The sequence below is a fragment of the Pongo pygmaeus genome, chromosome 8, assembly GCF_028885625.2.
Source record: "Pongo pygmaeus isolate AG05252 chromosome 8, NHGRI_mPonPyg2-v2.0_pri, whole genome shotgun sequence".
In the NCBI taxonomy this organism is placed as follows: Eukaryota; Metazoa; Chordata; class Mammalia; order Primates; family Hominidae; genus Pongo; species Pongo pygmaeus.
The window spans coordinates 132,847,246-132,874,493 of NC_072381.2; the positions used below are offsets into that span (position 1 = coordinate 132,847,246).

At 48.6% G+C, this 27,248-nt stretch overlaps 1 protein-coding gene across 2 annotated transcripts in view; it reads left to right on the plus strand.

Annotated features, from left to right (window-relative positions):
- Positions 1–27,248, plus strand: part of DOCK1 (dedicator of cytokinesis 1) — a 550,965-nt gene that overhangs the window by 511,883 nt on the left and 11,834 nt on the right. For both annotated transcript variants that reach the window (XM_054503625.2, XM_054503626.2), the window contains exons 44-49: positions 1,790–1,876; positions 4,982–5,158; positions 6,281–6,364; positions 12,501–12,638; positions 19,847–19,992; positions 25,642–25,840. In XM_054503625.2, the coding sequence (XP_054359600.1) occupies positions 1,790–1,876; positions 4,982–5,158; positions 6,281–6,364; positions 12,501–12,638; positions 19,847–19,992; positions 25,642–25,840 (831 nt within the window). The remainder of the gene's footprint in view (positions 1–1,789; positions 1,877–4,981; positions 5,159–6,280; positions 6,365–12,500; positions 12,639–19,846; positions 19,993–25,641; positions 25,841–27,248) is intronic.

Consider the following 27,248-nt stretch of genomic DNA (forward strand, 5'->3'; position numbering starts at 1 on the left):
ATTTGGTCCTTCGCATGCCCCACAAAGCCTTAGATTAGTGCAACGCCTTTTGCTCTACTGGGAAGCCAGGCTCCGGCCCCTACAGCAGAGAGCCCAGCTCCAAGTGCAGGGGGCTGGGGAAGCTGCCCACCAGGCCGAGACCAGTGCGAGGTGGCTCACACCTGCAGACCTGGCAAGGGGTGACTGACGTGCTGGGGAGTGAGGGCACTGACAAGGAGGAAGATGAGATGGGGCCTGCATGAGCAGAAGCTGGCCGTAAAGCCCAGGGTGGAACCCAGAGGTCCCTCTCAGGGCACGTTGACATGAGAGAAAGCACTGGAATCTGGTCTAGAGGTGGATATGGGAGGGCCAGACCTGCTTCCATTGCTAGGACAAAAACCTGAGGGAGCCGTCCCCATGGGGCAAAGGAGGACTGGCCTGGGACACAGAGGCCTAGCCTGTGTCCCTGTGGCTTCAGCCAGCTCCTTCCCTTTCCTCCTATGGAACGTAAGAAGTTTGGGATAAGTGCTTTCCAAGATCCAAGTCAGTTTTCTGAATTTTTTTTTTTTTTTTTTTTTTTTTTTGAGAGAGAGTCTTGCTCTGTTGCCCAGGCTGAAGTGCAGTGGTGTAATGTCAGCTCTCTGCAACCTCCGCCTCCCAAGTTGAAGCGATTCTCGTGCCTCAGCCTCCTGAGTAGCTGAGACTACAGACACATGCCACCACATCTGGCTAATTTTTGTATTTTTCGTAGAGATGGGATTTTGCCACGTTGCCCAGCCTGGTCTCGAAGTCCTGAGCTCGGGAAATCTGCCTGCCCTGGCCTCCCAAAGTGCTGGGATTACAGATGTGAGCCCCCCACGCTTGTCCCAGTTTTCTGGAATGACTGGCATTCCATTATCCCATCTGCTTAAGGCTAGATTCCTGTTGACAGACTCAGACTGCTCAGTGACCCTGTGGTGCAGGGAGGTTGGAATGGCAGAAGATTGTTGCAAGCTAGACAGTACAAAAGAGGCGGTAGGATAAAGAATTTCCAGTTGACCCCTGCAATGGAGTTTTTGTGCAATCCCTAAAGAGTAGTAGAATTGTATTTATTGGATTAGAACAGTTTCCTGCAATATGTAATATACTGTTTTACAAAGAACACAGATTGTCAAATGATGTTTTTATTTAAAATATGCATAGACACACTTTTTAATACTTAGTAAGAAGTCCTGAACAATAGATACTAAAGCATGTAGGTTATCAGTTTCGGGTAGGAGATGGTTTCTCCTCCTGCTGTTTCCATATCTTTGTGTTCTCGTGTAAACATATATTAGTTACATCAAAACATTTTAAAGTTTAAAATACCGACTGCTTTTATCAGAACATCAGAGGTCACTTTGATTAAATCCAGTCTCCCAAAGATGTATTTGCCCCTTTTAGTTTCTTATGAACACTGTAGCTAACGTAACACTTCTTTGGAGCCTTTCTGAAAATCTGTTTGCTCAAGAGGGGCTCCCCATGCCTCATTTTGGAGTATACACATCTTTCTCACTCACCTAGTATACTTTCATTGTCAAATACCAGAGTGGTAGGCAATGTTGGCTAGGGGACAGGGGATACTTTGATGTATCCTGAGCGACCGTTAGGCAGAGCGTGGCTTGTGAGGTGCTACATGAAGGCACACGTGCCCTGTGCTGAGCACCACAGACCCTGTCCTGCTGAAGGACCTGACTCTTGTGGAGTTATTCTATAAATCCCCCTTAGGGCAGAGCTGTCCACCTGCTGACATCCTTCTAACCCGTGTTGTGTGTGTGTGTTTCCTTTGCAGAATATGTGGATCGAGCGAACCATATATACAACTGCATATAAATTACCTGGAATTTTAAGATGGTTTGAGGTCAAGTCTGTTTTCATGGTAAGGATGGCCCCATCCCAGAAGGAATTGTCCGTTCCCTTCCTCAATATAGTCTGCCACGCCTTCTTCACCTGCTCGTGCCCCGTGGTCACTGTGGCAGCGTGCACACAGCAGACCCTACAGTTCATGTAACGACCCCACCTGTTCTTGAGAGCATCGGTATCTCCTCGCTCAGCCATATTTTAGTGGAAATCCTGTGTAATCACGACCAACTCTAGCTTATCAAAAACCCAGAGTGAAGATTTCATTTCTTCTTACAACATATTTAAATTCAGTCATAGCTGTGCTGTTTTGACAATGCTTTGTGTTAACCAAGTGAAAAGTTTAAGACAAATTCCAATCTACATAAACTTTTTTAAAGATTTTTTTCCTGATGGTTTCATTGCCATTTACATGACAAACAACTATTAATTAATAGTCCTTGCCCATTTCAAGTAAAAATAGCCTGAGAACATACCCCTCCCTGACTCCTTTTAAAGAAATAACGATTTCCAGCTCTCAGCAAAGCTAAACTTTGCTTTGCGATGGGACAGTTTCATTTCCATGAAGCTCACATTTGCAGTGAGCTATTGGACAGTTTCATTTACATGAACCAGAGTTGGGCAGCAGATTTATTGACAGTATTGAAATGTCAGGGCCAAGGCAACTGGCAATATGAAAACATCTGATTGAAATCTGTAAGTTTTTGTTCATGTGTCTCAGTGCCTTTTGTTTTCACCTGGCAAGAACTCACTGAGGGGGTGGCACTTGCCATTTAGTTTTCAATGAGTCCCCCCGAAACCCCTGATTATTTGTCTCTAGGGGCCGGCATCTCTCTGCCCAGCTGCGTGTCCAGCGCCGAGCCTTCTCCTTTGCCCACACCAGCATGAGCTGTGGGCAGCTATGGGCCACTCTCTGAGAGGTCGCCCGCAGTCAGAGCCACTTCTTTATACTTGAAGCACCCAGGGCTCTTCACCTATCCCTCCTGGGGTCACTTTCTGCTCCGGAGTTCCCTTTCTGTGCCCCTAGCAGCCAGGCAGTGCCTGACAGTTAGAAGGCTGTGGGAGTTATGTGTCAGGTGGTAAAAATGCACCCCCTTTACTGGGTCCCTTTGTAGCTAGTGAGGCACTGTACATCTGAGGGACAACAGAAGAGCAGGCCCTCCACCTAAACAGGCCATGATCCTCTTAATCACCCTCTGCCCATGAGCCCTTTGTAATCGGGGCCTGCCAGCCAACAGCTGCCGGATGCAGGAGCTTAGGGAGGTGGAGAGGGGAGCCCTGACCTTTCGTGAGGATGCAGCTTCTCCTCGGACTGCGTTGGCCATTTTGAATGGACTAAGAGGGCAGGAAGGCAAATAATCCCAGAATGGCAGGACTCCCGTCCTGCTACCAAACCCTGATGCCCTCCTTGTGCCACCTGGGACCAAGCCCCGTGGGATATCAGTGGGAGCAGCAGCTAACCTTCTTCAATAAAAATAGGAAGGGATTCTTTCTTAGTGCAAATGAGATTAGTAACAGGGAGGTAACAGTCAGTCCAGGTGGAATACTGCCCTGGAGTGTGCATTTGTTGAAGCTATGTGCCCGGGATGAAATGTCGTAGGGCCTGGCAAAGCAAGTTGTGGGGTCAGCGTGGCTATGCCTGCTGTCCAGGACACCGGACAAGCGGCCCTCTCAGCAGTGTGCACGTGGCTGGCCACACCCAGTGCATCACAATCTCCCCGAGGCTGTCCTTCCATCGGTGCAAGGACAGTGACATCGGTGGGCAGCAGGCCTCTGTTATCTCCACAGCCACCTAGGAGTGCCAGTCTAGGGTTGCTGATGGACAGAATCGCCCATTCTCTGTTCATCTCTGCCCTGCCCCACCCCCAGCTCCCAGGCAGTCCCCTAGAGGCTGTAGCAGGAAGAAAGCCGGACATGAGGATACCAAGAGCTCTTGGGCACGGGTGGGGGCCCATCACGCCTCCTTTGGAAGGAGCAAAGTTATTGCTGAGGTCACCCTGGGACATGGTCCCCGTGGCCCAGCATGAGGAGGAGGTTTGATCTGCTCAAGCAAGACCTTAGGGCAGCTGTGGTCCCTGCCTTAGACCCAGCCACCTTGCCCTGGCACCTTAGGGCTGAGCTGGAGGGCACTGGGCTGGGACTCGGCCAGGCCAAGCCCTGTGGGGCCCTCAGATAAAGAGGGTGGAGGTCCCTGAGAGACATACACCGGAGCCAGGACTATCTCCTGCACTGAAGCTCTCATTAACCATGGCAGGTGTGCAAATGAGGCCTGTGAGGGCAGCCTGGAGTGCTCCAAGCAGCATTTTCCTCCCAACCTCAGGGGCCATGAGCTCTCTTTGTTGTTGTTTGTTTGTTTGTTTTTTGGAGTCTCACTCTGTTGCCCGGCCTGAGTGCAGTGGCGCAATCTCGGCTCACTGCAACCCCTGCCTCCTGGGTTCAAGTAATTCTCCTGCCTCAGCCTCCCAAGCAGCTGGGATTACAGGCATGCACCACCACACCTGGCTAATTTTTGTGTTTTTAGTAGAGACGGTTTCGCTATGTTGGCCAGGCTGGTCTTGAATTCCTGACCTTAGGTGATCCACCCACCTCGGCCTCCCAAAGTGCTAGGATTGCAGGCGGGAGCCACCATGCCTGCCCATCACTCTTCCTTCACATGATGGTGTGGGGTGCCATGGCGGGGCCCTCCCTTGACCTCCTTTGCCCTCCCTAACCGGACAGGTAGTGCAGGCTGCCCTGGCCTAGATTCCTCAGAATTCCTGAACATCTCCCTCTGCACAGCAAGCAGAGAACAAGAACAGGATTGGAAGTCTCTGTCCTGAAGCAGGTGTATTCAAGCACTCAAGGCTGTGTGTTTTCCTGGGATGACCACATATGTGCATAGCCACCTGCACACACACAGCCCCCGCCCCCAGAGCTGAGCAGCAGCTTTGCTTTGTTCCTTTGGAATTTTCATCTCTGGGAACAAACAGTAATAATAAAATGCCCAGCTGCCCAAAAATTCTGCTTGGAAGAAAGGTTCGTGGAGGAGCAGGAAGCCTGCCCCAGAGCATGTGGCTCCTCTGGTGAGACCCCGGGAGTGGAGGCAGCTGTGGGGCTGACATCGGGCTCTCCTCTCTCTTTGCAGGTGGAAATCAGCCCCCTGGAGAATGCTATCGAGACCATGCAGCTGACGAACGACAAGATCAACAGCATGGTACAGCAGCACCTGGATGACCCCAGCCTGCCCATCAACCCGCTCTCCATGCTCCTGAATGGCATCGTGGACCCAGCTGTCATGGGGGGCTTCACAAACTACGAAAAGGCACGGGACCCACCAGCTTGCTCTGGGCAAGCAGTCCTGCCCTGGGACAAACTGAAAATTCCCAAGAGTCCCCAAAGCCCAGAAACGCCCCTGGTCTCATTGAGCAATCTCAGCAGTGGCCCAGCCAAGGCCAGGCAGCAGCAGCCAGTGGCGGCCCCTGAAGGCTGCAGCAAAGTCAAGGCCTGAGCCTCAGCAAGGCTCCGCTGGGCATCCCCAGACAGCCAGGAAGCCCCCACTGACCCACCCAGGCTGGGCTTATCTGCACCCAGGCCTCCAGTGGCTTTTACAAGGTCTGGGATCTTAAAGGACAAAAGATAAAGTTAGACAAAAACACCAGAATATCAGGACTAGGGAGGTAGCGCTTTGACAGTGGAGGGGGCCTGGCCAGCTGGTCTCCCTGGATCCTAGTTCTGTAGGAATGGGCAGAAGTTGAAGGACACAGGGTGTATCCTAGACCACCCCTGCCTGTGTTTGTAAATGCAGTTCTTTTGGAACAAGGCCACACCTGTGCACTTACTTACCGCTTGAGGGTGTTTTCCTGATACTATAACTGGTGAGTTGAGTAGTGGCAGTGTTGAGTAGTTGTGATAGAGACCTGTATGGTCCACAAAACCTAAAATGTTTACCATCTGGCCTTTCACCAAAAAAGCTTGTTGACCGCTGATATAGACAGAGTAAAAACAGACAAAAAGGATACTGCCTGAGAGAAGGCTGCGAGGAGGTGGTTACCCACCCTTGCACAAAGAAGTTTGTTGCCTTCAGGTGTGGTCAGGCCTGGGCAGGTGCAGGGGCTAGGTGGGAGGCATGGGCATGTGAGTAGCTAGGAGGGCTGTATTCACTGCCACCCAGCAGGACCAAGCCACCAGGTCAGCTGTGGCCTTCCTGGACCCTAAGAACCGGTGTTGCTGCTGTAGACAGCCCTGTTAGCTCCACTTACAGTGTTTGACCTTGTGGGACATTTTGTCCTGGGTGCTGTGGAGGGTGTGACCCTGAGTCTGCAGTGAGCTCCGTGTGGATCTGTTTTATGCACAGCTCTATTCTCAGGGCCTGGCACACAGTAAGTATGCAAAAACCTGTGTTTGCTGAGCAGGTGCACTGAGTGACTCTCCTTGTCTCCACCAGGCCTTCTTTACAGACCGGTACCTGCAGGAGCACCCTGAGGCCCATGAAAAGATCGAGAAGCTCAAGGACCTGATTGCTTGGCAGGTAAAGTGTCCAGCGAGAGCCCTGCATGGCTGGAGGGAAGGAAAGCTAGGAGGGTCTAAGCTCAGCACACACCAGCCAGCATGGAGGTCCCTGGGCTGCAGTCACCATGCACGTGGCTGTGATTGTCCCTGGGTGAACCTACCCACTGCTGTCATGATCAACTCAGCTCCTGGGCTGCAGTCAGGAATTTGAACACCCAGAAAATTATCTCTTGCAAATGAACAAGGTCTCTTTCCTCCCCTTGGTCAATTCTGCCGGCTGCTAGAAAACTTTTTCTTTCTGTGTTGATAAAACATTGAGGTGAGCTCAGAGCCATGAAGCCTTGAGCTCTAGCCTGTACCAGGAAAGGCGCTCGGGCCAGTGCGGTCCCTGTGAAACACATGTAGGTCAGAAGCTGCAGCGCACCCTCTTCCTGTTCTCCGTGCACCTCTGGCGGCGGTGTGCATCCTCATTTGTGTTTTCCCAGCTGAAGTTGTGCATGTTATTTCACTGTTCTACTCATGCTCCTGGGGCCTCGGGAGCCTTTCCCAGAGGGCCAGCATCTTGAAAGGGCAGACCCTGGGTGCCTTGGGTTCAAGTGTCAGAACCGGGCGAATGCGTCTGTGCTTCTCAGAGCCTTCCTGGGCCTGGAAGTGTAGGGGTCGTCAAGAGCCAGTCCTCAGAAGAGCTGGGCCGGCACCTGCCTGCTCTGCTGCTTTAGGCCACTGCCTCTTTAGGCTTCCTTTTCGCAAGTGGGAGGCAAGGAGGGTGCTGTCCCCGAGATCTTGCCACACTGCGTAAAGAGAGTTGAGGGAGGTGGGGCAAAGGCCTGCATGGGTTTGGACCGGGTGTCGTAGCCCAGGCCACTTTGCTAAGCTGGGGTCCCAGGCTCCCAGTCGAGGCCCAGAGATGCTGTGCATTTGATCTGCACCCAGTCCAGAATAGGGCAAGATACAAAATTAGCTGGGCGTGGTGGCGCATGCCTGTAATCCCAGCTACTCGGGAGGCTGAGGCAGGAGAATCGCTTGAACCCGGGAGGCAGAGGTTGCAGTGAGCCAAGATCACGCCACTGCACTCCAGCCTGGGTAACAAGAGCAAAGATAGAGCAAAACTCTATCAAAAAAAAAAAAAGAAAGAACAGGGCAAGGTTGTTCCTCTTATGAGACATCACTGTGAGCATTTTGTTTGTTTATTTGTTTGTTTGTTTGTTTTGGAGATGAAGTCTTGCTCTGTTGCCCAGGCTGGAGTACAGTAGCGTGACCTCAGCTTACTGCAACCTCCTCCTCTGGGGTTCAAGTGATTCTCCTGCCTTAGCCTTCTGAGTAGCTTGGACTGCAGGTGTGCACTACCATGCCCAGCTAATTTTTTTTGTGCTTGTAGTGGAGATGGCGTTTTGCCATGTTGGCCAGGCTAGTCTTGAACTCCTGACCTCAGGTGATCCGCCCACCTTGGCCTCCCTAAGTGCTGGGATTACAGGCATGAGCCACTGCAGCAGGCCACTGTGAGCATTTTTATTCTGACATCCCAGCAGGGCCTCTTCTTAGTGGCCTCTCTGTCGTCAGCACATTGGCCAATGAGACGTCTTAGAGTGGAGCAAGGCTGAGCTTTGGTTGTGAGCCAAGGTACGAGTCCTCTTAAATTTGTGTTTAGATATATAGGACGGGTTGGATTTTCATAATTCTAAGTCCTTATATTGATATATAAACATAATATACATTATGTATATATTATAAGTAATTGTGATAAAATATGCATAACATAAAATTTCCCATCTCAAACATTTTTAAGTGTCCAGTTCAGAGGCAATAAGTACATTCACATTGTTGTACAACCAGCACCGCCACCATCCATCTCCAGAGCCTTGTCATCTTGCAAAGCTCCAACTCTCTACCCGTTGAACGACTTCCCCATTCCTCCCTCCACCCACCTCCTGGTCACCACCATTCTACTTTGTGTCTCCATGAATTTGCCTACTCTAGATACCTTATATGAGTGGAATCGTGTAATACTTGTCCTTCTGTGTCTGGCTTGTTTCTCTTAGCGGAATGTCTTCCAGATTCATCCATGTTGTAACGTGTGTCAGAACTCCATTCCTTTTTAAGGCTGAATAATACTCCATTATAGGGCTAGACCGCAATGTGTTTCTCCATGGATCTGTCGAGGAACAACATGTGGGTTGTTTCTGCCTTTTGGCTGGCGTGAACAATGCTGCTATGAATGTGGGTGTACAAATACCTGCTCAAGTCCCTGCTTTCAATACTCCCATAGTTTGGGGTATATACCCAAATTTAGAATTGCTGGCTCATGTGGTATTCTGTGTTTACTTTTTTGCGAAACTGCCAAACTCTTCTACGGTCGCAGCACCGTTTGACATTCCCACCAGCAGTAATGCATGATTCCAACTTCTCTGCACCCCCAACAAGACTTGTTATTTTGTTTGTCTTTTTTTTTTTTTTTTTTTTTTTTTTGAGATGGAGTCTCGCTCTGTCACCAGGCTGGAGTGCAGTGGCATGATCTTGGCTCACTGCAACCTCTGCCTCCCGGGTTCAAGCAATTCTCCTGCCTCAGCCTCCCGAGTAGCTGGTACTACAGGTGCGTGCCACCACACCTGGCTAATTTTTGTATTTTTGGTAGAGATGGGGTTTCACCATGTTGGCCAGGATGGTCTCGATTTCTTGACCTCATGATCCGCCCATCTCAGCCTCCCAAAGTGCTGGGATTACAGGTGTGAGCCTCCGCACCTGGCCTGTTTATCTTTTAAGTAATAGCGATTTTAATGAGTGAGAAGTTTTATTTATATGTATATATAAACAAAAATTAAAAGGAAAGAAATCAGACTTTGTCACAAATCTGCATTTGAAATCTGTTTGCTTTGGAATTATGGTTTTGAACATCCTAAGAGTTTGACTGAAAGGGACATTGTTGGCCAACTGTGGCTTCTTTGCATGGATTGTAAGCCTCATGTAGACAGTCTCCCTCTGTAACTAAAAAAGTGGGAGAGAGTTTAAAATTGTGAATGATTCCATTTTAGATGTTGTAGATTTTGTACTAAAGGGTATGAAATTCAAAATTCCTCTGCAGGCTATAAAACTATTGCTATACAAAAACTAGTTTGGTCTGCAAAAGTTCTATTGATTTTTTTTTTCCTGTAAGCTTTTACAGCAAATTGGATTTTAAGAGTTTCAAGTCCTACAGAGGAAAATAATTTGTTCCCCAGAGAGCAGCTTTATGTCAGTACTATGTCATCATTCCTAATAACTATATTAAAGGATGAATTTTAAAGCAGGTCACAGGAAAGTTAAAAGCAAATCAGTTTTCTAGTAGCTTCATTAAATCAAAGAGTGATGAAAAGTGCATATTCCAAACATTACCTGTGATTTTGCTTTCATTTGCAAGTGTTTGGAAAACCCGTATCTTGGTATTGGCAACTGAGTCATATGTTCATTAAAAATAAGAAGTTTGAATTTATCAGAATGCTTTGTTCTCTTTTTGTTTATTAGTTCATTTGGTTTGGTTTTTTCCTGAAACTGTCAGGGCAGAGTGAGGTTTTTCTCTTGGGAGCCCCAGGACTCATGTGCAGAGTTTTCATCACCGATATATAATAAGCTCAGCTCCGATGCCTAAAATGGTTTGTGAAGGTTGGTTAATAAATCCCAGGCAGCTCCTCCTCAGCCCTGCTTGCTGACTCAGAAACAGAGGATGGGCTGACCTGCTCCTCGCTGGGTGGGAGGTGGCAGTCAGGGTGCACACTGTGTAGTGCCTCTTCTAGGTTTGCGGCTGGCACCAGGTCATGAGTCACTTTCTCAAAGGCACAATTCCATCTTTCTCCATACACAGCTGTCATTGCGGAGCATCCCTGCCTCCCTGCCGAGTATCCAAAGATAAATCCATACAGTCTCATATTAAACTACTGTGATGTATACATATTTCTCTTTTGAAATGTACAAAGATGAAAGGCTGAACTCAGCCATCATCCCCAGCTGATGACAAGCATGACTATTGTGTCCAGGGGTGGTGCTCCTGGAGCATTAAGCAAGGTTTCCAAATGTTCTGTGCTGCTTTCAGGGCATGAATCCGTACAGGGGACAGACAGGAGCAAACTTCAAATACGGCCCATCAGGAGGGCGTCTTTATAGAGCAGGCTGCAGGCTCGCTTTGATCAATTAGAGGTGTGACTTAGGGAAAGTCCTCTCCCATCTCTGGGTTCTGAGAAACTCTTTAGGAATGCAGATTCCTGGGATCTGCCTACAGCAAATCAGGGCTCTGGAGGTGGGGTTCAGGAATCCGCCTGAGAGACACTGATGCTTAGCCAGAGTGGAACCCACTGAAATGGTCTCCAGAGACCATTTCAGACCCTCGGTCTATGTTAAGTGCTTTGTGCATTGGAATGTGTTTACTCAGGGCATCCTCTTATCTTCTTTCATTTAGAATCACACCTGCAGTTCAGCCCCAAGTAGACATATAACAGGGAACCAGGTCCTGTCCTATCAGAAGGTTATTCCCCGTCAATGTCAGGAACTGTTGAGAGTGGTGAATTCTCACACCTGGTAAATTTCACCTATCAGATTGCAGTTCGAGCAGTACCAGCATCCTAAACCAAATGGTCTTAACTCTCATCTGGCAAGTACCTTCTTTGACAGAAAGAATCTGACCATTAAGAGTTTTATCACACCACCATCAACACCAACAACAGCAAAACTCAGGAACTAGATTACATTTTGTAGTTTGAGAAAGGCCCACCCTAAATCAGAAATGCTTTTAGTATATAGGGTGGCTGTGCTTTCAGCTTGCGACAGCGCCTCCACACATCCCTGCCTTTGCATCCAGAGAGAGACACAACACATTCGACATCCCGCCAAAAGTTGTCCCAGTCTGCCTGCGTCATCCCCCAAGGCGGAACTCAGGAGGCAGAAGGCTGACAGTGAGCATTTTCTACTCCTGGCCCTGAGTAAACCGTGGCTAGCCCCAGGGAAGCTGCCATCTGCACGAGTAATTCATAGGGAATATTAAAACATCCCAAGTATTTTGAAATCTCTCTGCATGCTGTCCTTTCGGTGATAACTGGCCAGAAAGGCCTGACGTGTGCCTAGGGTTTGGGGCCAACTGTCAGCAAAACAAACTTTTGTGTCGGTGCAGCCTCCAAGCAGGCTAGGAGGGCTATGAGCGAGGAGAGCGCTGCTACTCCCTCCTTTCCTGGAGCACCAAGAGAGGCAACAGCTGCGTGCTATAAATGGTAACCAAATACATTTGATGCGTTGATTCATCTTGATAAGATTTCTTGAATTTGCTCACATGAAATTCAATTGTGTACTTATTATCGTTCATACTAATAAATCTGCTCATTTAGATTGGTGTTCTGTCCTATTAGGAAAATCTGTTTTTAATCAGTATTTTGATTTAATTATAAATTATTGAGAGGAAGCCTCTTAGCTTGATTACATGGAAGAATGTCTAACTGAGTCCAGGCCCTGGAGGGAAGCAGAGACCAGGGACAGAAAGGGAGACTTTTCCTTCTCCCACCCTACAACAGCAGCAACTCTGGTGGGTCTCTGCAGCTGGGAGAAGGAAAATGTCTCTCTTAGAACGTTTTTAAAGGTCAGCTTCATCTCCACTCTCGGAAGTGAAGTGTTGGCATGGATATTTTGTGACAGCAGTGTCGGCAGAGAAGCGATTATTTTTAGTTTTAAAGAAGAATAAATTTGGTTTTCCCTTCCAAAAAAGGAAGATTTTTCAGGACTATAGATCACATGTAATTACCTTTTGGAATAGGGTTCTCGTAAAGGCAATATTCTTAGCTAAAAAATGTTTGCACTGTGACATGACCCTTTGCTAATAGAACAAGTTACATCTAAACAAATTCAAGGTGCAGCTCTTCCCAAACTCAAGTGAAAAGCACAGATAAGTCTATTCTGGGAAATTAACTGAGTAGCCGTGGTGTAGGACGCACCACACTGGACATAGTCAATTCAGAACACAAATGGTTTTCATGTAACCATTTTGGTCTTTGGTGGTAATATGCCTCCTGTGAATTGAATCAGCTGGTTTGATTTGGAAACCAAAGCAGATCATTTTGCCAGTTCCCCTTTCCCCAAGTGTGCATTGCTCTTCCTAGACCATTATCCAAGAAATAAGGAATGTCAACCTCTGTGTTTTCCAGATTCCTTTTCTGGCCGAAGGGATCAGAATCCACGGAGACAAAGTCACGGAGGCACTGAGGCCGTTCCATGAGAGGATGGAGGCCTGTTTCAAACAGCTGAAGGAAAAGGTGGAGAAAGAGTACGGCGTCCGAATCATGGTAAGAGTGTAGTATGCGTAGTGTTGCAGAAGAGTGGGTGTCTGGGCATCCCACTGTTGAACTGGGACAAGCTTCCAGAGCAGAGGAACTCACATGTACACATGGTGCCTGCTTAGGAAGTGGGATGTGAGGGAGCTCAGCCCCCTTGGGCAGTCTTGTCTACCGGCAACCCAGCCAACCTCCTTTCAATAACTGGAAATGCCAGGGCGAATAAACATTCATGAATTTCCTTGATTGCCAAATGCCCCCTGACCTGCTGTGAACACAGTCCAACCTTACTGTTGCAGAGCAATGGAGAAATCTCACAGCTCCCAGGCAACTCAGCTGGTTGACAGCACACACCTACAGTCATACAATACACACAAAGGGTTCGGTCATCCACAGGGCAACAGCACTCACGATGGCCCATGGCAGAGGTGGCCCAGCCCAAGGTTGACGTCAAAGGATCGTGGCCATCAGGGGAGAAGTGACCAACATCTGGAGTGTGTAATTATTAGCGAAGATTTACCTATTGTAGGAAGGGGTAATTGATCTAGACCCAGGAGGATAAGCCAGACCAAGGAGGATAAGCCAGATGTGGTCAGGGGAGGAGATCAAGAAGACACTGCCTGGGGAAAGAACTCCCTCAACAGAGGCTGAGAGGCAGGAGTTTGGATGGCAGGCCAGGGGCCAGTGCAGACACAGGCATGCTTTGGGCAGAAGAGAAAATTTGGAGTGGAGATGGAAAGGCACCTAACCTCCAAGAACGAGGGATGCCAGGCTGGGGCAGGAGGCTCTGCTCGGGATGAAGGGCAGAACTGAGCTTTTGCGATGAGTTTATGGAAGGTTTCTGAGCAGAGGCTGACATCAGGAGCAGGGTGGAGAGCAGCTTTGAGTTTTAATGATGCAAAAACCTTGCAGTTCAAATCTTATAGCCGACTTGAGACCGTCCCCAGGAGCCATGCCTTAGCAGATGTGGGGGCAAAGCCAGGCGCCGTGAGTCACAGTGCTGCCCTGCTCTGCAGCTCAGAGTGGCGCTCCCATCTTTACTCAGTCTCTGGGAGCTTTGCTGGGCCTACCCTGCCTGCTCGGGAACTGTGGAGACACCAGACACAGCAAAGGGTCCCCACTCCCCATTGTTCAGGGATGAGGGGCCATGTGGCACAGAGAAGCAGGGCGCTCTCTTCTGTCTACTGGAATTCCATGCCTGCCGGCACTGAGGGGGTGTGCACAGGGCTTCAACTCCCCTGCAAAAGGAAGGCAAGCTGTGGGAAGTCGCGCTGCTTCTCCCAGATAACATACGGCACTTTCCTCTGCTCCTTGAAGACCAGGTGCCGAGTGGGGTGTGCCATTTTGGTTTTTTTCTGGGCCCAGGGCCGCCTGTCCACCAGTCCCTGAAGTTCTCAGCTGCTCTCTGTTGAACCCTCTTTTCTTTCACACACTGATCTCAATAAGCAAACACTAATTTAGTGCTCCCCACGTGCCAGGGACCTTCCTAAGTGCTATATAGATACTCAGTTGCTTCATCTGCCTCACACTGTGAAGCAGGCACTGCAGTCATCTGCATTTTACAGTCAAGGAAATGGGGACATGGGAAGATAACTAGGTCACACCCTAGCACGTGGCAGACCCATGGTTCAAGCCCTATCCATGTACCTCCAGGGTCTGTGCTTTTAGCCCCTACTCCAGGGGCTAACATTTGGCACCACAGAGCTTCTCCGCCTCTCTCCCACATGTGCAGGAAATGCATATGACACCTGGACAACCCCTGAGAGAAGGTAATTTGGTTATGATCACACTGCATGCTCTCCCAGTCTCCCCGCCTCTGCCGGGCATGAGTGAACCTTGGTGCCTCCAAGCCTAGGGCCTGGTGTCCATCAGATGAGAGGGTCCCAGGCCCAGCAGGGCTTGAACCCAACAAAGCCAATATAACACAACTGCTGCTCTGAGGTTGAAAACTCAGCAGGTGGGAGTCTGGAACTGCCAGCCAGCGGGAGCTGCTGCAGGTGAACAGGCTTGGAAATCAGGGCGCTCTCCTTCAAGGCTGGGCTGGAGGATCCTTTGTGCAAGTCAGAATGCTAGAGTAGCGCTTGATAGCTTCAGAGCCTGCAACTCATTACAATCAGAGCTGAGTGGCAAGAAGCATTTCGGAGTGCGTCACGTCGCATCTCTTTCAAAGTTGATGCCTGTATTAATTCGTTCTAAGAAACAAACACTTGTGAAATCTTGACATTTTCTTCCTAAGTGAAAAGCTTCCTCTTTTCTCAGTCATTTAATGTATATTTCAAAATCACAGAAAGCTGTCTGGCTCACCAGACATCCTGCATATCCCCTTCTCTGCCACGTTCATGAGTTCTGAGTGTGCTTGCTTTGGGCACAGGTGGAGAAAGCAAGGGCAGGAAGGTAGGGTGCTGTGGATTGGTGTGCTTTGTGGATTGGGGTGCCGTGTGGATTGGGGTGCCGTGTGGATTGTGGTGTCGTGTGGATTGGGGTGCCGTGTGGATTGGGGTGCCGTGTGGATTGTGCCATGTGGATTGTGGTGTCATGTGGATTGGGGTGCCATGTGGATTGGGGTACCGTGTAGATTGGGGTGCCATGTGGATTGGGGTGCCGTGTGGATTGGGGTGCCATGTGGATTGTGCCGTGTGGATTGTGATGTCATGTGGATTGGGGTGCCATGTGGATTGGGGTGCCGTGTGGATTGGGGTGCCGTGTGGATTGGGGTGCCATGTGGATTGTGCCGTGTGGATTGTGATGTCATGTGGATTGGGGTGCCATGTGGATTGGGGTACCGTGTGGATTGGGGTGCCGTGTGGATTGGGGTGCCATGTGGATTGGGGTGCCATGTGGATTGTGCCGTGTGGATTGTGATGTCATGTGGATTGGGGTGCCATGTGGATTGGGGTACCGTGTGGATTGGGGTGCCGTGTGGATTCGGGTGCCGTGTGGATTGGGATGCTGTGTGTCCTTGGCTGGAGCTTATTTCCAGCACATCGTGAGGCAGCACCATCTCCGTCAAACTCCCCATCCTTCTCTGTAGCGCCAGCTGGGGCACCCCGTCTAGGGGGTGGGAGGCTTTTACAGAATGAAGGTTGCATTTTCCACCCTGGGATACTTTGTTCCCCAGACCCACCTTGCAGAGTCCTGCTCCATCCTTCAACCCCAACAGCAGGCTCTGCAAGCATCCTTTGAGCAGGCAAGGGGACTGGCAGGTCCCCCTGTCCTTCCCTGAGAAATGTGGCAATGAAAAGCAGTCTGGGATGTGCCTGTCCTGTCTTACCTACTTTGGAAACTTGCAAGCATCTCAGAGCACTTTGAAAAGCAATCTAGTATCACCCTGTTTGCAAAAAAAGATGGATTTTAAAATTTAAAAATAAACCCACAGAAAGGTCATAAACCCTTTTGTCAATGTTTCTGGGCCAGTTTAAGCCATAGAAAGAGAAGGTGTGGACGCCCTCTGACTTCTTGATACCCAGGCTCCTCTGCCACTCTGCCTTGGCTTTCATCTTCCCAGTCCTGGGGCTCCAAGGAGCTGCCATTCCCTGGATGGGAGCTCTGCAGGCCAGCTTCTCCTGACCTTTAGGGAGTGAGGTATGCAGGGCCCCGGGGATGAGCCCGTGAGCACCTGCCCCATTTGGCATTGGCCCCCATGCTCTCACCGGCCCACAGCACCACGTTCAGCATTGGCCCCCGTGCCCTCACTGGCCCACAGCGCCACGTTCGGCATTGGCCTCCGTGCCCTCACAGGCCCACAGCGCCACGTTCGACATTGGCCCCCGTGCCCTCACTGGCCCACAGCGTGCAGGAGGCATGTGTGCTGGCCTTCAAGCTTGTGAAAAAGAGCTTTAGGTTTCTCACCAAATCTTCATCTACCTCTTCAAGTCCGATTAGGAGCAGGGAAATTGATCCTGGTTCTGCATTCTCTCTACTGCCATCCACCTCATCACTCCAAACACCGTGGAGAGCCATAACCCCAACATGCCATCGTCCCCCTCTCCACCTACTGTCACAACACCTGCTGGCCACCCAGACCCGGGAGAGAACCAGGAGTCGCCTTCCTCCCTCAAGTTAGTTCTAGCCATGGTATCCCCTGGTGGTGCTGGGGTTCACCCCACCATCTTTGCCATCACAGTTGGCCCCTGACCTGGCCCCCAGCTTCCAGGATTTCTCCTCTCTCGCCCTCCCTCCACGGCTGCCAGGGGGACCCATCCCAGTAGTTCTCTTAACTGGGATCCATGGGACCCTGGGGTTCCTCAGAGGCTGCTGGGAGGGGTGTTGACTGGGAGGTGGAGCTGATAGCCCCTGCCTCAGCAGGAACATTTAGCTTTACCTATTCCATGTGCTGGAGTTCCATGGGGAGGAGAAGCAGTGTGGCATGGCCTACAAGGACAGCCAGGGACCAGGGTTCTGTTTCAGATGCAGAGCTGATGGTGCAGTTGTGTCCTTCAGTCTTGTGGCCTCTGAGGGCCGGCCAAGGTTCTAACATCACACTCGCACCCTCCCTGCTGGGCCTGCCCATCTTCTTCCCCACCCCCCAGCCCCTCCTCCCCCACCTGCCCTCTGCAAGGGAAAATGTGTCACCCTATGGATTTCCAGGCTGTAGCTGGCATTTGTATAGCACCTGGAAAGGGACATTCCAGATCACGATGAAGTGTGCCTGCTTCTCACCCTTCCTCGTACAGCATTGGTCCCTGTGATTAAGTTCAGCCAACCCCCTCAACCCAGCCCATTGGCATCCAAGACTCTGGGCAGTAAACGCCTGTGGCTGGCTCAAGGTGGGATGTTACAGCTCAGCCAGGAGACAGCGACGTAAAACTAAGGGTCATTGGGCAGGGCCAGAGGGTCGCTCCTGGTCAGAGAACTGAAATGAGTGTTTGCTCAGGCGGTGAAGACAGCAGCCTCAGGGTAGCGAGCCCTGTGGGCTTCCCCAGCATCATTTCATTTAGTTCTAATGCTGGCCCTCTGGGCAGGGAGGACTGCTCCCTGTGTGCTCAGGAGGAAGCTGGGGCTCGGAGTGGCTCAGAGTTTTATGGAGGGTCACACCGTCAGTGCCAGGGCCACAGTTCCAACCTAGTTCCAATATCCCCAACTCCTACCCACCAGCCCTGCTTTCAGTCACAGTGTCTGGCTGTGGAGTCCCACCTCCCAGGACTGGGTGAGACTCTAATTGCATCAGATGAAACAAAAGTAAAGCCCTGATGTCTTGATTTCTAGAGGCTCTGCTCAATCAAGAAGGAATTATGAGGCAGACCGCCCAGTAAACCCACGGTCGCACCCAGGGAGTGCCCTGCAAATGTGGGACTCTGAGTGCCCTCTTCCCCTCCTTGCCGGGAGTCATCCTCCTGCCAACCCCCTTCCTTTATTCCTTGAAATCCATACTCACACATCTCAACCAAGACCTGAGGTCACCTTCTGAGATTATGTATGGGGTAAGGTTTCACAGTTGGGGATAATCCCCAAGCAACCATTTCCCTTTTAGTTTCTTCTAAAGGCAGAGTAATTACAATGAACATCTCCATGAAGCTATCCCCCGGCACCATCACTGGTGCAAGTCCAAGACTGACCAGCCCCTCTTTGCTGGCAAATCCCAGCTGCACGTCACTCAGAGCCAGTGGTCAGCAAACTGTGGCCCCTGGCCTGGTTGTGTAAATAAATTTTTGTTGGCAGGCAGGCCATGCTCATTCATTTCTGTATTATCTGTGGCTGTTTTTGTGCTGTCGTGGCAGTGCGTGCTAGTTTCCACAGAGACCATATGTCCTGCAAGCCTAAAATACTTACCCGGTCCTTTGCAGCAGGGGGCCCCAGCCCCCAGGCAGTGGACTGGTACCAGTCTGTGGCCTGTTAGGAACTGGGCCCACAGCTGGAGGTGAGCGGCAGGTGAGGGAGCATTACTGTCTGAGCTCTGCCTCCTGTCAGATCAGTGGCAGCATTAGATTCTCATGGGAGCATGAACCCTATTGTGAATTGTGCATGTGAGGGATCTGGGTTGCGCACTCCTTATGAGAATCTAATGCCTGATGATCTGAGGTGGAGCAGTTTCATCCTGAAACCATCCCCTGCTGGTCTGTGGAAAAACTGTCTTCCATGAAACCGGTTCCTGGTGCCAAAAAGGTTGGGGACCACTGCTTTACAGAAAATGTGGGCCAATTCCTGCCCTTTTACAATTTTGAACTTTTTATTATGAAAGAGATAGTTTACACATCAAATGCTGTTTTATTTGAGATCAGATATTTAAGAAAAAGGCCCACTTTTCAGAAGGGGAAGTGGCGTTATATTAATATTACCTGTAATCTACCGCTTCTGGCCTCGGAGGGCTGGAACCATGGTCCACAGCAGGTCTTCTGTAGTTGATTGGCTGAATGAAATGGGCGGGGTGGGGTTGCAGGGTGGGGAAGTCAACGCCACACAGAGAGGAAGTGCCCTACAGGAATTTAGTTTCCACATCCTCAGGTTAAAGGAAAGTCCTTGTGCAGCAGCTGCAGTCCCAGATGTGCCAACATCTGGCTCGGGGTGCAGGTACACGGGAATTTTCTAGCTAATCAGGTGTTGACACATGCTGTATTTCAGGGACACTTTCTTCAGTAATATGTCAAGAAGAAGATGGAAAAGTCTATCTAGAGATTTTTTTTTTTTTTTGGCACAATGCATCACTAATTCACTACCTAACAAGTGGGAGAAGCTTTAGCAACTTCAGCAGTGGTTTCATCTACTCCGTGGCATCAGTCACTTGCAGAAAGGAAACGTACTTTTAATTAAGCAGCAGGAGCATCTTATTTTTGTCTAGAGGAGGTCAGTCATTATGGATTCATGCATTTTGATGGCCTGTGTAGTCTGTCAACCTGCAGAGATATACAAAATTCATCTAAAGATCGAAAGACTCTTTAATCACTCTCTAGGTGTTACTCTACATTAAACTTTCTGGTCGGCACATTCTCTTGTGGCTTTGGAATGTGTTGACGCATTGCGGTCTTTGAAGAAAACTTGCATTGAGTATTAAAAGGCTAAGAAGGTTCCTTCTGATACTTTCACAGTCTTGGATTAGGTTTTAAAAGACTCGAAAATAATCATTGTTTTTGTCTTCCACTCAGAGCAAGAACATGTACTGTTTACAGAAGTCTGAACGATGATGGTCTCGATTCCACACAGCTAAGGCCACTTTATCTCAGGAGTCTGACTGTGGCAGGCACAGGCATCAAACAAGTCTCCTTCTCTCTCTTTCTCGCTCTCAGCCCTCAAGTCTGGACGATAGAAGAGGCAGCCGCCCCCGGTCCATGGTGCGGTCCTTCACGATGCCTTCCTCATCCCGGCCTCTGTCTGTGGCCTCTGTCTCTTCCCTCTCATCGGACAGCACCCCTTCCAGGCCAGGCTCCGACGGGTGAGTCAAGCTCACAGCAGGGCTGGGCTGAGCAGCGAGGGCTTGGGGGATCTGGAAGGAGCCACCCAGGACCCTGGGTTTATTTTCTTACAACTGAGGGTTTTGTGTTCATCAAAATTATCTTTGAAACTGAGACCCTCCGAGACTTTCTGACCAATTAGTGCCCAATATTACTCTGAGGTCTTGTGAGTCGTTGAGAAAAACATCCTCTCTTTGGGTACCACTTTGGGTAAGGTTTTCATCCAATTTAGAACCTCCAGTGAGTGTTCAGTCCTCTTCAGCATGGCTTAGAACAAGCTTGTCCAACCCGCAGCCCACGGGCCACATGCAGCCCAGGATGGCTTTGAATGTGGCCCAACACCAATCCATAAACTCCCTTAAAACAGTATGAGATTGTTTTTGTGATTTCTTTTTTTTTTTTTTTTTTAAATAGCTCATCAGCTATTGTTAGTGTTAGTGTATTTCATGTGTGGCCCAAGACAAGTCTTCTTCTGATGTGGCTCAGGGAAGCCGAAAGATTGGACACCCCTGGGAAGAAGCAAGGTGCATTTCAGGTTGGCCAAGCGCCTTGTACTTTTCATCTCCTGTTCACCTCCAGGGTGTTGTGCCCGGACAGGAGCTGGTGTGGTCTGAGCATGACACAACCTCCACTATCTACCCGTGACACCATTCTGCCGAGACAACTGTCACAGAGTCAGGCTTTCATGATGAATGGCTGGGCCACCTTCTTTTTTTTTTTTTTTCTCTCCCTTCCTCATTTTTTTGGAGAGCAAATTTTTTGTTTATTTTTGTTTCTGGTGAGGTTTATTGCCTTTTAAAGGGGAATGGTGTTTAAGTGAATGCTTCTGAGAATGACCATCTGTCCCTACTTTTTACGACAACTCTGGAAAATAAAAGACATATTACCCTTTTTAAAAAATTTTGTTTTTGAGGCAGACTCTCACTCTGCCACCCAGGCTGGAGTGCAGTGGTGTGATCACAGCTCACTGCAGCCTCCACTTCCCAAGCTCAAGCGATCATAACCATTTGTAAGTGAACAGTTCGGTGTCATTGAGTACGTTCACATCGCTCTGCAGCCATGACCACCATCCATCTCCAGAACTCTTTAATCTTGCCAAACTGAAAGTCTGTACCCATTTAACAACAATTCCCCACTCTTTACCTCCCATATCGATTAAACACTAACTTCGCATTCTCCTTTCCCCCCACCCCTGATGCCCTGACAATGTCTACTTTCTTTTTTTTTTTTTTTTTTTGAGATGGAGTATCCCTCTGTCACCCAGGCTGAGTGCAGTGGCATGATCTTGGCTCACTGCAACCTCCGCCTCCCAGGTTCAAACAATTCTTTTGCCTCAGCCTCCCAAGTAGCTGGGCCTACAGGCACATGCCACCATGCCTGGCTAATTCGTTGTATATTTAGTAGAGACGGGGTTTCACCCCGTCTAAATATCTACTATATTTAGATCGAGCCGGGATGGTCTCGATCTCCCGACCTCGTGATCCGCCCGCCTCGGCCTCACAAAGTGCTGGGATTACAGGTGTGAGCCAACGCGCCCGGCCAACGTCCACTTTCTATCACTATGATTTTGACTATTCTAAATACTCATGGGCCACCTTCTTTCTACAAGGCCACTTTGGAGATGCATTTTTGCTCTTGAGTACCCAATAGTTAACATTTATTGAGCACACACTGTGGCTCTGGCATTAGCTCAGATTATTGCAGAGAGAACTGCAACATTGGTATTTTTTTTGTATTTTTGAGTGGCAAGCACGTAAAGTTTGTTCTTCTACAAAAAGAAAAAAATGTTGCATGCAATTTAAACAAAACAGAAGAACCTCTAATTGTTTTACTGCCGATTTGTACAGTTGTTTGTGTGTCCAATCCCATTTGGTTTACAATCCATCACCCTATCAAACCCACAGGCATCTGGCCCCTTCAACACACAGACACAAACTTCCAGAGAGCCCCAAGGGACGGCTCAACTCTGATTGCCCATTGTTGCCAATGACTGATGTGCCTGATGGATAATTGCAAACTATCCCCACATTTTTTCTTAACAGTAATTTTTATCAGCGTCTGATATTTATAAGGCCAAGTCCATATGGAAATTCTCAATTTAGAGGTATTTAAATCATGTGTGCTTGTCACTTACAGCAAGATTGCTACAGAAATTTAATTCAACTTCTCCCCGAGAAAATCCCCAGGCTGGTTATGGAAAGGTTTCTATATTTCTAGGAACATAGGGGTTAGGGTGGAAATTGATGGAGAGGTTTTACATAGAAGAGTGGTGAATTGCACATGTGAGCTCGGGCTGCTGGCTCTTCCCCAGAAGGCATTTGTTTAACCTTTGACTGGAAGGCATCTTTATTACAGTCCAGATTTGTGTTCATTCTTGGGGTTACCACCCTTTCCTAGCTAACTAATGTGGAGAAAATGAGGCTTTGGTCTCAAATGGCACAGGTTACATGCGGAATAAAGTTCATTCTGTAGGCAGTTGCTTCTCGTAATATGAAAATTTAAAACTCCCCCTGCCTTTCTCTGGGTTCTTTGTATATGCATCAGGATTTCACAACCTGGGTCTTCTCCCTGAGCTAAACAGCATCTACTAGTCCTTTTCTTACCTACATTATCTCAAGTTCTGCTAAACCTAGAATAAAATCATGAAATGTTTGGTCGTTGCTTATAATAGATAAAATATTTCTCACCTAACGGATATGGATGTATTGTATATCCAGTGTGAAAAGTCCAGATGTCCCAAAATGCCTTAATGATCTAAGTCAATATTGGTATATTTTATCAATCATTTTAAATTTTTTAAACATTTTATTATAGAAAAATTTCAAAGCTGAGTACAGTGGCTCATGCCTAAAATCCCAGCACTTTGGGAGGCTGAAGCAGGTGGATTGCTTGAGCTCTGGAGTTCAAGACCAGCCTAGGCAACATAACAAAACCCCATCTCTACAAAAAATATAAAAATTAGCTGGGTGTGGTGGTGCATGCCTGTAGTCTCAGCTGCCTGGGAGGCTGAGGTGGGAGGATCACCTGAGCCTGGGGAGGTTGAGGCTGTAGTGAGCCATGATTGAACCACTGCACTCCAGCCTGGGCAACAGAGTGAGACTCTGTTTCAGAAAAAAAAAGAAAAATTTCAGATATATACAAAATGGGCCAAACAGTATAATGAGGCCCCCATGCCCCATCAGCCAGTCTTGACAATTGTCAGCTTTTAACTAATCTTTTTTTTCAATCTGTATCAATCATATTTTCCAGCAAATCTCAAATATCATATCATTTTATCTATAGCTATTTCACTATGAATTTCTAAAAGGTATGAACTCTTTTTTAAAACCATAACTAGGTTATATTATATAAACTATAGTAATATAGTTTATTTCACACCAAAAATATTGACAGGAATTCCATATGATAATAATATATGAGTGTTAATTTCCCATTGTCATGTCTTTTTTTTTAGTTTGAGGCAAAATCCAAATAAGGTTCCCACCTTGTACCTTGCACTTGGTTGATATTATCTCTTTAAGTCTCTTTTAGTCCCCTTTTCTCCCTTGTAATTTATTTCTGGGAAACCCTAGGTTGTGTATCCTGTCATGGTCCCCACCATCAGGACTTTGCTGATAGCATGTCCTATCGCATTGTTTAGTTCGTGTCTCGATTCTCCATATTCCCTGTATATTGGTAGTTGAGTCTAGCGATTTGTTCAGATTCAGATTTGATTTAGAGACAAGATGACTTCATAGGTACTTGTATGTTCTTCCATTCAGAGGCACATCATATCCTGTTATCTCTCTTATGGAGATGTTAACAGCTATTGATAATCAGTGCTTAGATTCAATACCATTATTGTTCACATAGCGTATGTACCTGCAGCAGATCCTACTGCACAGCCACATTAGATGGGAGAAGCAAAGAGTAGGTGGTGGTCCTTGCTCTGGGCAGTCTGCATCTTCAGTGAATTTAAGCGCAGTTTTGCAAATGATCCTTCCCTTCCTGGTTCAATTTACTTCCAATTATGGGACACGCAACGTGGAAATAATCAACAGTGAGCAAATCAATGGGGAGCGAGATTGCTGCAATGACCATCTTTTTTTTTTTTTTTTTTTTTTTTGAGACAGGATCTGGCTCTGTCACCCAGGCTGTGCAATGGCACAATCTTGGCTCACTGCAATTTCTGCCTCCCAGGCTCAAGCCATCCTGCCACCTCAGCCTCCTGAGTAGCTGGGACTATAGGTGCACGCCACCATGCCCAGCTAATTTTTGTATGTTTTATCGAGACTGGATCTTGCCATGTTGGCCAGGCTGGTCTCGAACTCCTGAGCTCAAATGATCCACCCACCTCAGCCTCCCCAAGTGCTGGGATTATAGGCATGAGCCACTGCGCCCAGCCCTGCAATGGCCTTCTTAATGAGAACAGTGGCTTCCTTCCAAGTGTCCCATTCAGAAATACATGTAAGAGAAACTAGAGCTAGGATGAAAATATGACTGGCTGGTTAAATTTTCTTCTCTTGAAATCATGCTCCCCTTGAAGAAGCCAATTGCCTTCTCCAGGCGATCACGGAAGTCAGGTTTGGAAGTTACTGTGAGGCTCAGAGCTCCAAAGAGCAGGCTATATTTTGAAAATGTAAGATCCTAGTAACAGCACTGCCTTCCATGTGAGTTACGCTATACAGTTTTTTAGGCGGGCTCATGCCTTCATCCATTCAACCATCTCTCCTGACTCCTCACAGCAGGAGCTGCTAGGGATGAAACTCCAGTCTTAGAGCTGGATCCATTTCTTCCACCTCCTGATAGGACTTCTAGGACCAGAAACAGGATGGACATGTCAATCTTGTGTTGGAGTGACAAATCACAATCGTGTGTGGATATGCGTGCACACTAACCTTTTGGTACATGACTTAGACACTAGCCTAAGATTCATTTACTCCATGGTATAACCACGAATGTGTCTTTACAGCAACTCTGGGGTAGGCAGAAGGATGGTGGTGTCTTTATACCCTTTTATAAGTGAGACAGCTGCCAGAGGTTACGAGGACATCAAGAGTCACCCACAGTGGCAGACCTAGAATGCAGGTCTTCTGTCTCCAGCTCAGTTGCCGGCTGGAAACCTCAGGGCATCTCCAAGCACCTGTGAGCTGGCCCCGGCTTGCTTCTGACCGAGCCATGCAAAGTGCTTTCACCTGGAAACAACCATCTATCTGTACTCATAGAGCCTTGGTCAGGATTAAGATAGCAGACATTTCTTTGCATTGACGTCTATTCTTCCCCATTAAAAAATAGACAAAATATTTCTATATAAATCTCTAAAAGACGAGGGTTCCCCTTTTGAAATATGCCCTAAATACCATCCTCCCATCGTAAATGAACAATTCCTTAATATCATCATCACATATCCAGTGAGACTTCACATTTGCCCTATCGTGCTAAGTGTTCTATCTTTTTCCAGTTTGTCTGCGTTGGAATTGAAACACAGTCCTTGCATCTGGTGACTATGTATCTGAAGTCACCCTTGGCCTCCCTTTTAAATCATTGCTTTCCTTGTAAATGTCTTCGATGGATTGTGAGTGACTTTACACGTGTCTGTGGGCTGGAAAGCAATTGCTCTCCTATTAAGATGTCATTGACCTTTCCTTTAGGTTTGCCCTGGAGCCTCTCCTGCCAAAGAAAATGCACTCCAGGTCCCAGGACAAGCTGGACAAGGATGACCTGGAGAAGGAGAAGAAGGACAAGAAGAAGGAAAAAAGGAACAGCAAACATCAAGAGATATTTGAGAAAGAATTTAAACCCACCGACATTTCCCTGCAGCAGTCTGAGGCTGTGATCCTTTCAGAAACGGTAACCTGACAGGGTATCTTTCCTCGCTCTGCAGTAGCTTCAGGGACCTACCTTTGCCACACCTGTAGCCAACAGGGCTGACAGTGGGCTCTTATTGAACTTGTTATAAATTAGCAACTCAGAAACCTGGGGTCCTCCTCCCCTAACCTCGAATGTCCCAAGGCAGTAGGACAGCCAGAGCCTTGGAGAGACCTGGAGGAAGGTGGGCTTAGCATTTGTCCCCCTTCCACAGGACCTGGGGTGAGGCCGCTGTGCTGCTAGGCTCTGCTGCTCTGTTGGACTTGTTTCCTACACATGTCCTAATATCCCAGAAGATGAGCAGGAGTCCTTTCGTTGTCTTCCCCTTGCCGACTGGAGCTCTCTAAGCTAGTTACGGCCCAAGTGTTAAAATCAGCGGAACTAGAATCCAAAGACCTCTTCCCACTGGGCCCCAGCAGCTGGACCTGGTTCTGGGGTATCCTGCTCTGTCTCATCTGCTCCACCTTTAAATCTCCTGGCCATCTTTCACAAGGACTTACAGGGACTTCATATGACCCGAGCTGCTGAGCTGACCTTAAAAACGGGTCCCAGGGAGTCTCGTTCATTCCACAGTCGTGGGCGTGTGAGGGCGGTGAAACCGAGGAGCCGGCTCTCATCCTGGGGCTGGGCCTGAGGGTTGATCTTCCCGGAAGTGCAGCGCACTGGGAGTCTGTTCATCTGTTTTGTGTTACTGTAAAGGAATGACTGAGCCAGCATCATTTATGAAGAAAAGAGGTTGATTTGGCTCATGGTTCTGCAGACTGTACAAGCATGGCACTAGCATCTACTTGGCTTCTGGTGAGGCCTCAGGAGGCTTTTATCCTTGGCTGAAGGCAGGGGAGGGGAGCAGGCATGTCACATGGTGAGAAAGAGAGTATGGGCGGGGGCTGGGGGGTGTGTTCCAGGCTCTTTTAAATGACTAGGTCTCACGTGAACTGATAGAATGAGGACCCACTCATTACCCCCATTACCACAAGGACAGCACCAAGCCCTTCACGAGAGATCTGCCCCCATGACCCAGACACCTCCTACTGGCCGCACCCCCAACATTTCAACATGAGATTTGGAGGGGACAGATATCCGAGCTGTATCAGAGTCTGAGTGCGAAGATGAGGCACAGCCCACTTCCGGGGCGAACTTGATTCCGAAAGTGCTAGCTGTAGTTGGAAACAAAAATAAAGAAGGAGTTCTCATGGGCTGTCAGCATCAAAGGCAAAGTCAGGATTGGAGCCGCCCTCCCTGGAAATGGGTGGGTGTTTGCTTGTCTCAGCCCTGGGCGTCGGCGGGCTGTGATTAGAGGGTTAGACATACTGCACTGCTTGTTTATAACTTAAAACCCAGAAGGTACGTTTTATCTATACTTCATGCCACTCAGAAAGCAGTCACATGC